A 14165-nucleotide genomic window follows, 5' to 3' on the forward strand; every position below is an offset into this window, starting at 1 on the left:
ATTGTATATTTGGAAACAGCACATGCAGAAGTGTGCACCAGTTGAATACACATTTTTGTAGGCCTTATTTTTGAAAAAAATATGGTTCATACCATTATTATTAAAAATAGAGATGGGACAGGTATGTCTATCAAACAACAAAGATCATAAATTTCCCAATAGGAGAGAGATACATTCAGATATACGTACAAAGTGAAGCATTTTAATAAGATGTGAAAGTATTTTTGAAAATCATAGTAAATACTTTGTGAAAAACTTTTTCCATTCCAAACATTCCATAAAGTCGATAAAGATACATTAAAAGCATTCTTTAAGCCTCTTGATCTCTAGGTTTTTTTCAGGAGTATTAGAGATGGTAAGTCAAAAGGGTCGGACAAGCAGCAATCTAAAGGGACAGGCAAGGAGAATAGCTGAGATCCCAAGCACACGTGCCTCAAAGGGGTTGGATAAGCAGTGATCTAAAGGGACTGGCAAGGAGAATAACTGAGATCCCAAGCACATACGCCGCACGTCAGACAAAGCTCTGACAGGAGCAAAGAGCAAAGCCTCCCGGTCAACACCAGTAGGCAAAACCACACCAATACCTGAGGTGCAAATCAAACAGCGCTTGCACATAGCACTGAGCCGGAGCGCAATACTCCATGTGGCATCACTCAAACACGTGGCACCAACAGCTCAGTCAATGCAGCCTCCGCTCCCATTAATGCCGCCATTAAAGCCTTATGCTTCCTGCCTTCCTGTACCACTTGTCCCGCTCCCACTGCCTCAGTTCACAACAGCAGCTGAACTGACAGTTCACTTGGTACCAGGGTCTCCCCTATTTGATACCGACCGTACCCCTAACACACTGCGGGGCACTCTCTCAGCCACTCCAGCCAGCTCTGTAGCAACAAGCTTTAGTGACAATGAGGAGGACATACATAAACCACCTCACGCTGAGGCATTATCCTCATAAGCCTCTGCAACAGACATAGCAATGGCAACCTCCACAGTGGATACCACCACCAGTCATGCCTAACTGGCCATTTTGAGACCCTTGGGCTTGCTACAGACAACAACAATCTACACAAGCACAATATCCACCTGTGACACTGTGGTCGCAGGCACCAACCATACAGTCCATACAACATAACAGCTCAGGCACAGATGAACAGGATGGAGATATTATGGGGGAAGAACACAGTCCACCCTCCTCTCCTCCCACGTACACTTTGGCCATGTCACCAGATGACACAATAATGCCTCCACCATCAACAACGGGATGATACTAGAATGTTCCAGGAACTTTTCAATAGAGTGGCAGAGGCCCTGGAGATCTCCCTCTCAGATGCTCCACAGACTTGTGTGGAGTATAAGCTCACAAGCATTTTATAAACATCTCTCCATTCAAAACTAGCCATCCCCATGAATGAGGCTCTTATGGATCTGGCCAAAAACATATGGAACACCTCAGCCACAGTCTCACCAACTTACAAGAAAGCAGACAGAAAATATTACCTAGCTCCCAAGGGAGAAGAATTCTTGTTCTCTCATCCAACACCGAATTCTCTGGTGGTAGAAGCGGTCAATCAAAGAGGAAGACAACAAAATACATGTACAGCTCCCAATTATAGGGATTGGAAGCGGCTGGATATGATGGGAAAGAAGGCCTACTCATCAGTAAGCCTACAGATTAGAATAGCTAATTACACTGCGTTCTAAGCAAAGTATACACACCAGATATTTGACAAACCTTTATTGATTCCATTCCAGACACAAAGGCAGAACAATTAAGCAAACATTAAAGATGATACATTTATAGCACACACAGCTCTACACGCTGCCCTAGACTCGGCAGACACAGCAGCCAGATTTTTAGCCTCGGCTGTGGTGATGAGGAGGGCATCGTAGCTTCAGCTCTCAGACTTTCCGAGAGAGGTTCAAACCACTGTATAGGACTTCCTATTTGAGGGCTCGTACAGGGTCAATGGACACAAGATGAGACCAAGTACCATATAAAATGACTGGAGTTAAGGGCCGTAAGAAATGCCTGCATTCACTTTTTTCCTCTTAATTCGAAACAAAACGGCACAAACAACATCTCTATGAGGTATTACATCAACAGACAGGGAGGAGTACGCTCATATCACGTATGCCAGGAGGCAGTATGCTTCTGAGAATGGTCTGTCCCACGAAACACACACCTGATAGCAGCCAGACAAAGACACTACCTTAGCAGACAATCTAAGCAGACAATTCCCACAAAACCACGAGTGGGAAATAAACCAATCAGTGCACACTCACCTCTTCAGGAAATGGGGATTCCCGATGGTGGACCTATTTGCAACACACAAGAATGATCACTGCCCACAGTACTGCTGCAGAGCGGGCATAGGTCCCACCTCTTTGGGGGATGCCTTCAATATAGAATGGCACACACACCTGGCATATGCCTTTTCCACTTATACAGAGAGTGATTCTCAAGATCAAGCAAGACCGGGCCAGAGTAATACTCAGAGCACCCAATTGGCCCAGGCAAACGTGGTACCTGTTACGGATAAGCATTCGGTCCCCGCATCGATTCCCACCAGTCAGGGTTTTGCTGATACAACAAAATGGTCAAATTCCCCATCTGGCCATACACAAGTTACACCTCCGGGCGTGGATGCTTGTTTGTTGAATCCCATGGAAAGGGCCTTTCTGGAAGCGGTACAGCTCGTCCTCACAAATTCCAGATGACCTGCAACAAGAAAGACATATGGTCAAAAATGGAAAAGGTTCACGGGCTGATGTACAGTTCACAATCATGAACCACTCCATATGGGCATATCACACATTTTACAATACTTGTTAGAACTACATAAATGCGGGCCTCTCCATGAGTACCATCAGGGTGTACCTTGCTTCCATTTCTGCTATAAACGCTCCTGTACAAGGAAACTCATTCTTCACACATCCATCAGCCAAACGCTTCATATGGGGTTTACACAACATGTTTCCTCCATATAGGGATCCAATCCCAGCATGGAACTTGAACTTGGTACTAAAGGTGCTCATGGGTAAACCCTTTGAGCCTCTTGCCACCTGTTCACTATTACACTTGTCAATGAAAGTAGCTTTCCTTGTGGCAATCACCTCCACAAGGCGTGTTGGCAAAATAGCAGCCTTAATGGTGTATCCACCATACACTATTTTTCATAAGGATAAAGTCACACTTAGGACTCATCCCAAATTCCTACCCAAAACACCTACCATGTTCCACTGCAACGAACCCATATACAGTACTTACCTGTTTTTTTTCCTAACCCGCAAAGGACAATAAATAAGAAGCTCTCCATACCCTGGATGTCCGTAGAGCACTGGCATTCTACGTACAGCCATCAAAGCCCTTTTGAAAAACCCTGTAGCTGTTTGTTTCATCAACAGGGAAATCATAGGGGTTGACGATATAGAAACAAAGACCCTCAAAATAGATATCTAGCTGCATTAAACTAGCGAATACCAAAGCCCAGAAAGAGCATAAAAATTGAGGGGTATATACTGTTTCTCCATTTTCTGCAAGAAACACCAGCTATTTTCCTTGTCCTGCCCCCGAGCCCTCACATAGCACAAAAGTGTTTCAAGTGATATGTAGTGTTCCTTGCATTACAAGGAGGAAGCCTTATGCTGAGTTCATATGCATTGCTTTTGCTTCCCCTATAGGTGGTGGTGTTTCCAAGAGAGCCACATGAAAGCTTTGGAGTGAGAGAGGAACCAACAAAAGGAAGCTGGAGAAGGGAAAACACTGAGAATAAGGGAGTCAGAGTATAACAAGGGAAAAGAACCCAAAAAACCAACAGTGGTCCTGAAGCACCTCAGGGCATGTCTTCACTAGGAAATTATTTCAAAATAACTTATTTTGAAATAATAACTTCTGAAATAACTATTTTGAAATAGAAGCTTCAAGGGGTAGCCAAGTTAGTCTGTATAGGTAAACTGAAAAAACAACAAATAGTCTGGTAGCACTTTATAGAATAACAAAACATGTAAATGATATCATGAGCTTTCATGGGCATAGCCCACTTCTTCACAAGACTGGAGTGTTGGATGTCTAGAACCAAAATAAATAGGGGAGATGGAAGGGGGGCTGGAAGAAGGGAAAATTTGGAAAGGGGGGGGACAAGAAAAAGCATTGGGTAAAAAATATATCAAGGGAAAGCCGAGTCTATAAGTACCTAAAGACTAGATAGTCAAAGGGGGCAGATAAGAACCATTAATTAGCAAACAACACAAAGAGTCAGGAAATACTTAAAGACTGATGAAACATCTAGATGGTATCATGGCTCATAAAGCCACCCCCGCACCCCTGAAAATGGTTCTTTTCTCCCAGCTCCCTGTGCTCTCCGGGGCAGGGGAACCATCTGGCGCAGCCATTAAAGATGGCATCAGCCGGCGGGAGCCTGATATGACCAAAAAGCCTCTAAATACATTTTCTTAAAGGGGCATTTAGAGGCTTTTTTTTTTTGATTGCCAACTTTGCCTTGGCTCTTTGCACTGGATCCACTGTTACCTTGCTCTTTGCCTGGAATGGGTTGGCCACCCCTGCTTTAAGTGCTTATAGACTTGGCTTTCCCTTGGATTTAATTTTTTGTAGATGCTTAGGATCTGAGAATAGCAGCATGAATATAAGTTGTTTAAGTCTAAACTGTTTGCTAATGTTTCTTTCAATCTCCAAAGTAAGTAAGGTACAACTATCATGTAGTAAAACATGTGACTGAATAAAAACAAGTTACATTTCCTTCTTGAACAAAAAAAAGTGGATAGGTAGAAGGAGCAATTTGGCTCAAAATCTCAAGTGCATTGAAACTCAAAGTGCGTATTCTGGGAAATTGTTCTCTAACCTAGAAGATAAGTGATGTTTGGTGTTTTTTTATTCATAGGTCTCTTAAGTTGGTACTATTATGTGACCATGCCAATGCCAGCATCGACCTTCACAATTGCTATTGGGAGTTGGACTGAAGTTAAAAAGCAATCCTGCACAGCTGACATCTGGACAAACAAGGAGTTTTCCTTTCTGCTTTCAAAGGCTGATCTCAGGTTGGTGATTAGGGTATTACTAAAAAATAAAAAATTGAGTGAACGTTTCATTTATTCTGTGAATCATCAAAGTGAGTCATCTTAGCAGAAACCATTGCAGAACATGTCTAATCAGAGCAGAAAGAAATCTTAGGGAAGTAAGTCCACAGGCAAAGGATGGGCAAAGGTGTGTTGTTTATGTGTGTAGCTTAGGTTCATGGAACATAGCAATTAGTTTCTATGTACAATGTATTCAACCTAGTTAACAGAATTTTTAAACTCTGCACATTATCCTTTCATTTATAACCATCTGCTTTGCAAAATCCTCAAATCCTTTCTCTTTTTATTCAGTTCGAAACTTAATAAGAAGTCTCTTGCTTGCTTTGTCAGTCACTCAAGCTGTTTTGGTTCCATTTCAATTTCCATTTGGATTGTAAAGATGTCACTGCTTAAATAGTGTTAATCAGGCTCTACATATTGAGGATAAAAGGATGATTTCATAAGGGACTCCTAAGTTAAGCTTTCCTGTTGGGTCAGTGCTTTGTTACTTCTACTAGCACTTCTGGGGAAAATTTTAGAGATGGAGCCTTTCTCTTTTTTTGCACAAAAGTGAGAAAAAATACTGTTTAAAACTTTGAAATGTTTATGCATTTGGATACATTTTAGAGATCATTGTATATTTATATATTTGTAATCTATGATGTATATTTCCTCTACAGAAATGCACATTCTGTAATTATATTACATTGTACATTCTGCTGTAATATATAATGCTTTAGTATAGGATTTGTAGCTGTTGGTGATTGTGACAGTAAAATATATCATTAGTTATGTCTAATTTCAACTTTATTAATTAGGCTCTTACCTATGTAAATTAACCAAGTAGAATTAAAAGATTGTCATTCTGTAGCATCCTTTGAAAAATGTTATATAACTTTGATTGCTTTGCTTGCATTCTGCTGTATTTCAATGGTGAGTGAGCTTTCTTTGTGTAGATAATCTTTGAAATGATTTAAGGTCTATTTCTTTCAGGTAAAAGGCCTTATGTAAAGGTCAGGTGTTGTTACTTCGTTGTTATTAACTTATGGTGCAACTACCCAGCACCTTAAACTCGAAATAAAATACGCAATTTGTGCTAAGCAAATTGCGTATCTTATTTCAAATCTATTTAGAAATAGCTTATTTTGAAATTTGGTGCATCTACACAGAGCCAAATTTCAAAATAATGTGCTATTTCGAGACATCCCTTAACCCTCGTGGAATGAGGGTTACCAGGATGCTGAAATATTTTGAAATTTTGAAAACTATTTTAAAATAATGGGCAGCTTGTGTAGATGTGGAGTATCCCGAAATAGCCGTGCAATGTAGATGTACCCTTAGGTAGCTAAATGGGATCAATTCAGTGAAAGTAATCATAGCCTATAGAACAGCAATAGTTTGGAGCCTAATCCTACAAATACTATTAGTCCAAGTGCTTACAATAAATCAGCCACAAAAAAATTGCTACTGGAAACCCAAGAGAGGGTTTGTGTTGTGCACAATAGGAGTTAGCAGGTGAAAAAAATATGAAGCTGATTTCTCTTTGATGTGAATTTGTTTGGACAGGTAACTTCTCTTAAGAGTGTCTGACTCAATATTTAGGAAATATACTTTCTCCCAAATCCTACCTCCAAGGGGAAACACCCTTCAGAGGTAATGCTGGTACAGATTTGGTCTTGATGTGGTTCCTGCAAATGCTTGCAGTGCCATGACTGAATTGAAACCTGCTTTTTTTGTGAAGTAGGAATAGTTTTTTATTGTTTGTCCTGAAGAATTTTTAGTTTAAAACTTGATCATCTTTCAGTCATCAGATCTCTGATTTCTGTGATAAAAGTAAATCCTGTTTTTATTACCTGATTAAATATTTAAGTATTTAAAAATATTTAGCTAAAAAACTCTCTTTCCTTCAGTTTGAGCTTTATCCTATAATTTGTTCTTGTCCATTTCGTTTTCTGTATTTATTTTTTGATGAAACGCAAACATACACATAGTTTTGTCTTGAATAGTGACTGCATTTTGAATAAGTGTTCTTTTGTCTGTCTGTCTGTCTGTCTGTCTGTAAAACATGTTGCTACTGTCATCTATTTTAGATTGGAGTGGCCAAATCAATTCTACCCAAGCATATCAATAATAATTTTGCCAGTGTTTTTACACTGCTGCACGTATATGAACAGTGTGAGAATACAAAGGATCAAGCTTTGTGTATGACCTATCAATAGTTTTATCCCCCTGATGTTTGCAGAAATTCCTCACCTCCTGCACACACATTCAACTACATGTATTTGTAAAGTCCAACTAAACCATTATATTGGTGTTGTCAGGTTGATTGGAGGGAGCTGTGGACACGTGGAATATCCTTGCCGTTTCCAAAATCCTGCTGCCAGTTCTCAGCTAGTCATTCCTCACCGAGTCTTTGCTCCATTGTGCCTGAGGGATCGTTGTGCAGAGATCATTCTTGAGCTGATTCCTCAGTGCCTGTCAGCTGCTCACGCTACATTGGGTACCCATCCTTTTTCCAGGCTTGATGTGTTGATAGTCCCTTCCAACTTTTCAAGTCTGGGAATGGCCAGGTACAGAAACTTCTCTAATATAATTATTTTGTTTTTCTGTTTAGAACTTCTTATGTTGCCTAATCTTTTCACTGTTGTATGCTGCTCCTTGTTGTCTCTGCCAGTCAGATGAGATAAGTTGGGATATGTCTGTGCAGCCCATGGAATAGAGCCTCCTGGGTCAACAGACTTGAGCTAATGGGGTTTACCATAGCTCTCTAAAAACAGCTGTGCAGTCATTGCTTTCAGGTTCCTTAGCCTTTAGAGCCAAGGCTTCAGCCCAAGCCACAGTGTCAAAACATTGTATGGACAGCTATTTTTAAAGCACTAGAGTCTGTCAGCCCAGACTGGTGGGTTCACTTCTGTGAGCTGTGTAGAAGTACCCTTCATTGCCACATATGCCTTTGACATCTGTGCTGTTCTCAGATGGCATGCGCAAAGTACTCACCCTTAGTCATGAACCGGCTGCTCCCCTTTTAGACATTGAAGGATACACCTCTGGTATGGTCAGCCTGTAATGGTTTGAAAATTGAAAACTTCAGTTTGCACAGACATACCCAAACTTATTCCGTCTGATTGGCCAAGGTATGGCATACATATATATTTTGTAGCCTATTAGACCAAATGATAGCAAAACTTCCATGGTTGCACTGGTGGAGTTAGTGTGAATAGCAGCAGCTAGACTTCTTTTATCTAGTAACTAGCAATGCCAGCTTTCCATTAGTACTAGCTTGTTTTACTACTCTCACTGAACTGATGATATAGCTGTAATTTTGCTTCATGTGGTGACAGTTTATTTACATCTCTTGTTATGATCTTGCACTTTAATAGGAAACTGGTAAGAGAAATATAAGCTCATTGTGCATTTGCCTCTGAATTTTTCCCCATTATCCAAATGAAAGTTTATTTCTCTTTCCCGTTCATTTCTATACTTTTCCTGCGTCTGTCATTTTAGGTGTTTTTTTCTGGTAATATTTTTCAATTAACGTGTGTTAATACCTGTGATTAACGCAAAGCACAATTAACATGTTAATATTTTTAACATGTTAATTGCAGGCGTTTCTGCAGTGCTGCCCCTTTGAACCACCACCAGGAGTCCCCAGCTGACCCCAGGCTCTGGGCAGTGCTGCCCCTTTGAAATGCCACACTGTGTTTCAAAGGGACAGCATCTGGAGTCAATTGTGCGGTGCCGCCCCTTTGAAATGTTGCCTTGGCATTTCAAAGGGGCAGCTCAACACAGCTCGGGATCAGCCAGGGACTCCAGCTCATCCCGGGCTCCCACGGCGCTGACCCTTTGAAATGCCGGGGCGGCATTTCCAAGGGGCAGTGCTGCACAGAGCTGGGATCAGCTGGGGACTCCAGCTGATCCCAGGCTCCATGCAGTGCTGTCCCTAAGAAACGCCGCCATGGCATTTCAAAGGGGCAGTCCAATGTGGAGCTCAGGATAAGCTGAAGACTCCAGCTGATCCCAGGCTCTTGCAGCACTGCCGCTGCCCCTTTGAAATGCCACGGTAGTGGCGTTTCTAAGGGGCAGCTCTGCATGGAGCCGGGATCAGCTGGGGACTCCAGTTGATCCCAGGCTTCCACGGTGCTGCCCCTTTGAAACGCCACTGCAGCATTTCAAAGGGGATACGCACATGATTAATTATGCGATTGATCGTGATTTAATTTATTAATCTCATGATTAATTGTGATTAATTTTTTTAATCTCTTGACAGCTCTAATTTTTCCCATTATTTCTTTTAAAAACAAGGACATACTTGAAAACTGATTTATAAAGCTTTTTGTGATTTGTGTTTATCTGGTCAAAACTAGTAATCCTAAAAATAAAGGGGGGGGCAAACTATAAAGACAGATATAAGCTATTATTTATGGAATTCATGGACATTTTAAAATTAAGTATTGTGATTACATCTACAATTAGGGTTAAGTGTTTAGCTATCATACAAATGAGGAATATGTTCTTTTACCTTTACGTTTCCTAAAGTCTGCTTAAATTGGTAAGTAGGCATTATTTGCAAACAGTTAAAGATCAGCTACGATTTGTATATTGATGACAGTGTCCTAGAAGCTTTTGGACCAATATAAAGACAAAGTACATAATTACAGATATATAGGGGTATGGCTTGGAGCAGCAAGTGTGTCCAGGTTGTTGTTGTGCTCTAGCAATTTCAACCAGCCACTGAGATTCAAAGGGTCTGTTGTTGGCTAAGCATGATTAGAACAACTTTTAAACCAGCCCCTGGACAATAATCATTTCCAATTTATGTGTGAAAAAGGGAGAGAATGTTTGTTTAATTTTGATCTCATTGTGTGGGGAAGGAAAGAGAGAGAGAGAAATTTAGCCTGCATGTGATATTGATTAGCTCATTGTATAGATTTTTCCTCTGTTTTATAAATATATTTTTAAAAAATGGAAGATAAAGTTTAAGAATTTAATTATCTCTATTTGTTCTGTCAGGTAAATGTAATGTCTTTTTAGGTGTGGTTTTATTGGACTTTTTACCTATTATTACTTGGATGATAGCCCTTGTGTATCCTGTTGTCCATTGCAGTGTGCCTTCTAGAAAATAATTCTTGACATCTTGTGGATAGTGACACACATTTGACTCTGTTTCAGGAGTGCTGATAGTACATTTACTACTTAGACCAAGATGGGCAACTTAATGGTAGTAGAGGGGTGCAAAGTCCACTGAAACCCCTTTGGCACTCTATAGGTATGATACTTAGGGGATGAGGCCCTGAGAGATTGTTCTAAACTTACCCCAAAGCAGCATCTCCTGTCTCACAAGTTTGGGCCCAGCTCTCCTCTTCAGTCTGTTAGCTCTCACTAAAGTATCAAATAAAATGATTTTGGGGCCAGATGTGGTTTCCGGGCTGCCAGTTTCTTACCCACATAGAACTAAAAGAGCTGTTAAGTGTAGCTCATAGTTTCCAAAAGTTGGTATTTGTGGTTTGCAACAGAGTGATGCTGGATCATCACTGTGGCCGTAGATGAGACTACCTTCCTGCTTAGCTGTATGACAAGAACCATGATCATTGGAACTAGGGATGTGAACATGTCAGAGGCAGTGGGGGGGGGGGGGGGGAGGGGGGGGGGGGAGGAAAGCGGGAGCTGGTACATGCTGGGAGCCAGCTTTCCACCTCTCAACGCATGTAAATTGCTAACTGCTGATATTTTCAGTGGTTACACATTTACCTAAATAAATGCATTTTAACATTTAACCCTAGTAGGTACTGTAGTGTAATCATATTCAACCTGTGGTACCGGGACACCTTGGTCTGCAAACTATGTGTAAGGAGTCCATGAAAGGTGAAAATTAAGGCATATCATTTTTCTATCTATCAAAAGTATGTGAATACCCCCCTCCTACAGGTCAAAACCCAGAAGTGTTGTTACCATAGAAGCCCTCAGTTTAGCACTCTTTCTCACACTGTATCAAATGCCTTACCAAGAGCATAGAACATTTATAATTGAAGGTAGGTTGAATTTCCAAGAGTGTCCACATCTCTATTCAAAAATTTAGGGGTCTGCAAAGGAAAAAAGGTTGAAAACCACAATATAAAGGAAAGAATGCATGCACTATATAAAGTGAAGGAAAGAAAGGAGAGAGGTACAGGCCCAAAAGAAGGAACGTTATGTATCAAAGCCTTAAGATGCTTTTGTACACCTGATAATATCCTTGAGGAAATCAGTGTGTCCAATGCCATGTATGCCTTTGGGCTAGTCTATTGCAAAACTATCTATGGTTATTTGGGTCATGTTCGGTATATTCAACATATAGCTATAATAGTGCTCACTTTGTGTGCGTCTACACTACAGGGTTTTGTCAACTAAAGTGGCCTTTTGTCGACAAAACTATACCTGCGTCTACACTACCGCTGCATTCTGTCGTCAGAACGCGGCAGTTTTGTCGACAGCGGTAAACCTCCTTTTACAAGGAAGAACGCCTTTGTCAACAGAGATCTGTTAACAAAAGATGTATGTGGACGCATGGAGCCAGTTCTGTCAACAAAAAAGGCCTCCAGGAAGAAGCTCTGGTGTGCAGTCTAGCCTTTACAGGTACAGCACCCCTGTGGTTCCTGGCCACAGCCTCTTAAAGCACAGGCACCCAGACAGGCCTTGCTGTTCAGCAGCTAGCCAGAGCACCCATGCCAGCTATGACAGCCATGTCCCAGCCTCAAGGCCCTCTGGCCCTTCTCGGGATAGAGACGAGGACCCACCCCGGGGCACCAAAAGGCGGGCACCAGCCTCGTCAGGGCCAGAAATAAAAAACCTCCTGGAGCTCTGGTCCCAGGAAGAAGCCTTGCAAACATGCCACAGGAATGCAGACATTTATGAGCGACTGGCCACCAAAGGGCTTCACCCCCACACCACGGCACAAGTCAGGGCCAAGGTAAAGGAGCTGCGGCAGGGATATGCAGGGCCCGGGATCAGAGCTCCCGCTCCGGGACAGCCCCCGAGACCTGCCCTCACTATGAGGAGTTGGAGCAGATCCTGGGCGGTGGGGAAGCCCAGACTCCACTGCGTTTGGTGGAGTCCGGGTTACCCGACCACATCATGAACCGACCATCCTGAGGGAGGAAGACCAGGCAGGAGAGCTGCACCAAGAGGAGGAGGAGGAGGCGGAGGCAGCAGGGACCCAGACCCCAGAGGCCTCCCAGACATCTGTGTACATCAGGGAGGGAACATCAGGTGAGTGCTTTTGAGGGATCACTACACATGGACAGGTTGTCAGTGTGGGGGGTTAGCTAGCCCCATTGTCACCGTGGGGCCCCTGTGAGGCTTACAGGCCGCTGCCCAAAGGACAGCCCCTTAGAGCCACGGCATGCCCTCGGGGAAAGCAGGGGTGCATACAGACAGTGATTGTCTCCTCCTCTTTTCCTCTGATGCCAGACCCCTCTACCCAACAGGGGAGCACCACACCTGCTCCACCATTATTCCGGACCCGTGGCACCCGCAGGCACTGGCGTGTGTACACGGACCTGCTGAGGGACCACGTTGTGGCCCTGCAGGACCTCAACAGGACCCTCCAGCAAAGGACGCAGGCAGAGGCCGAGTGGAGCACCAGGCTGCTGGACGAGCTGGTCCAACAGTGCACTGACATCGGTGCTACAATGAGGGAGCTCTTCACCTTGCCTGCTCCTGTCATGGGCACCGCTCCCCCAGCCCCCCTTCTTCCCCAGCCCCTCCAGCTCCTGAGCCCTCACAGGCCCAACAGCTGCCCCCCCACCCCCCTCGTGCCCAGGCCAGGACTAGGTCTCTCTCCACCTGATCCCAAGGCTATGGCGATGCCAGGACACAGGAAGGTGGCAGGATCCTGTGATCAGGGAAGCAGTGGCCTACTTGAGCCCCCCACCTCTTCCAGATTTTCAGACCTTTAACCCCTCACCCCAGTTAAAGATCATTTCAGTTATATAACAAAATCTTTATTTTTGAGTGAAAGATTTACCTTTACACATTTGAACAGTACACAGAGAATTTTTTTTAAACAGCACATTTTCTTTACTGATAGCGTTTCTAATAAAAAACTAATGTCTGTGTACAAAGAAAAACGGGTGTGTATGTATTCTTTATGGGAAGAGGGTGAGGGTAGTGGTGGGACAGGTAGGGGTGGACAAGGCCAAACCCTCCATGGGGGAGGCCTTGGGGAGAGTCAGTGGGCTCCTTCTGAGACTCTCTCCCTCAGGGCCTCTTGGATTTGGACACCAGCCTGGTGAGCCTGGCGGATGGCAGCCGTTTGGAGCTGCTGAAATGGCTTGTCCTCTGCCATCAGCACCTATCCCCCACCCCAGCAGGAAGGCCTCCCCTTTCCTCTCTACCAGGTCAGGGAGGGTGCAACATGCGGCCACTGCCTCCAGGATGTTGCGTTCGCCCATCTCTAGCCATGTGAGGAGGCAATGGAACCTCCCTTTCAGCCAGCCGAAGGCGAATTCCACCTGGATGTGAGCCTGGCTAAGATGCGTGTTGAAAAGCTCCTAGCTCACATCCAAGGGCTTCATGAGCCACGGCATCAGGTGGTAGGCCACGTTGGCCACTATGCACACCGGCATCTACAAGATGCCACTGGGGGGGAAATGTTCCTGCCTGCAACCTGCGGTACAGGTAGGAGTTCCGGAATATGCGGGCATCATGTGCCCACCCCGACCACCTGACACAAATGTCCATAAAGTGTCCCCGGTGGTCGACCAGAGCATACAGCACCATCGAATAGTAGCCCTTCCAGTTTATAAATTGGGCTGCTCGATGGGGCGGTGCGCGGATTGTGATGTGTGTCCCATTGAGGGCTCCTCTACAGTTCGGTAATCCAAGGGTGGCAAATCTGGCAATGATGTTGACCAGGTCCCCGAGATGGACAAGCCTCTTCAGCAGCTCCACATTGATGGCCCTCACCACCTGCAGCACGAGACACATAGACAGAAACCAGGGAGTTAGACAGGTTACCTAAGTGCTAGGGAGGAAAACCCTCCCCCGCCCCGCCCCAACCCACCCCTCCCCTTGTCAGGACGCCTCTCTACCCCACATCAGTTCAAGGGTGATCG

The 14165-nt window shown here is 43.9% G+C and overlaps 1 protein-coding gene across 8 annotated transcripts in view; it reads left to right on the forward strand.

The window, feature by feature from the left end:
* The window catches only part of AOPEP (aminopeptidase O (putative)), a 354788-nt gene that overhangs the window by 95947 nt on the left and 244676 nt on the right, over positions 1-14165 (forward strand). For all 8 annotated transcript variants that reach the window (XR_012904729.2, XM_089779257.1, XM_089779254.1 and 5 more), the window contains 2 exons: positions 4899-5055; positions 7395-7643. Coding sequence is in view for 7 of the 8 variants with exons in the window: in XM_089779257.1 (XP_089635383.1) it covers positions 4899-5055; positions 7395-7643 (406 nt within the window). In the remaining variant the exon portion in view is untranslated. The remainder of the gene's footprint in view (positions 1-4898; positions 5056-7394; positions 7644-14165) is intronic.

This window comes from Pelodiscus sinensis, chromosome 6, assembly GCF_052426305.1.
Source record: "Pelodiscus sinensis isolate ZL-2025 chromosome 6, ASM5242630v1, whole genome shotgun sequence".
Classification (NCBI taxonomy): domain Eukaryota; kingdom Metazoa; phylum Chordata; order Testudines; family Trionychidae; genus Pelodiscus; species Pelodiscus sinensis.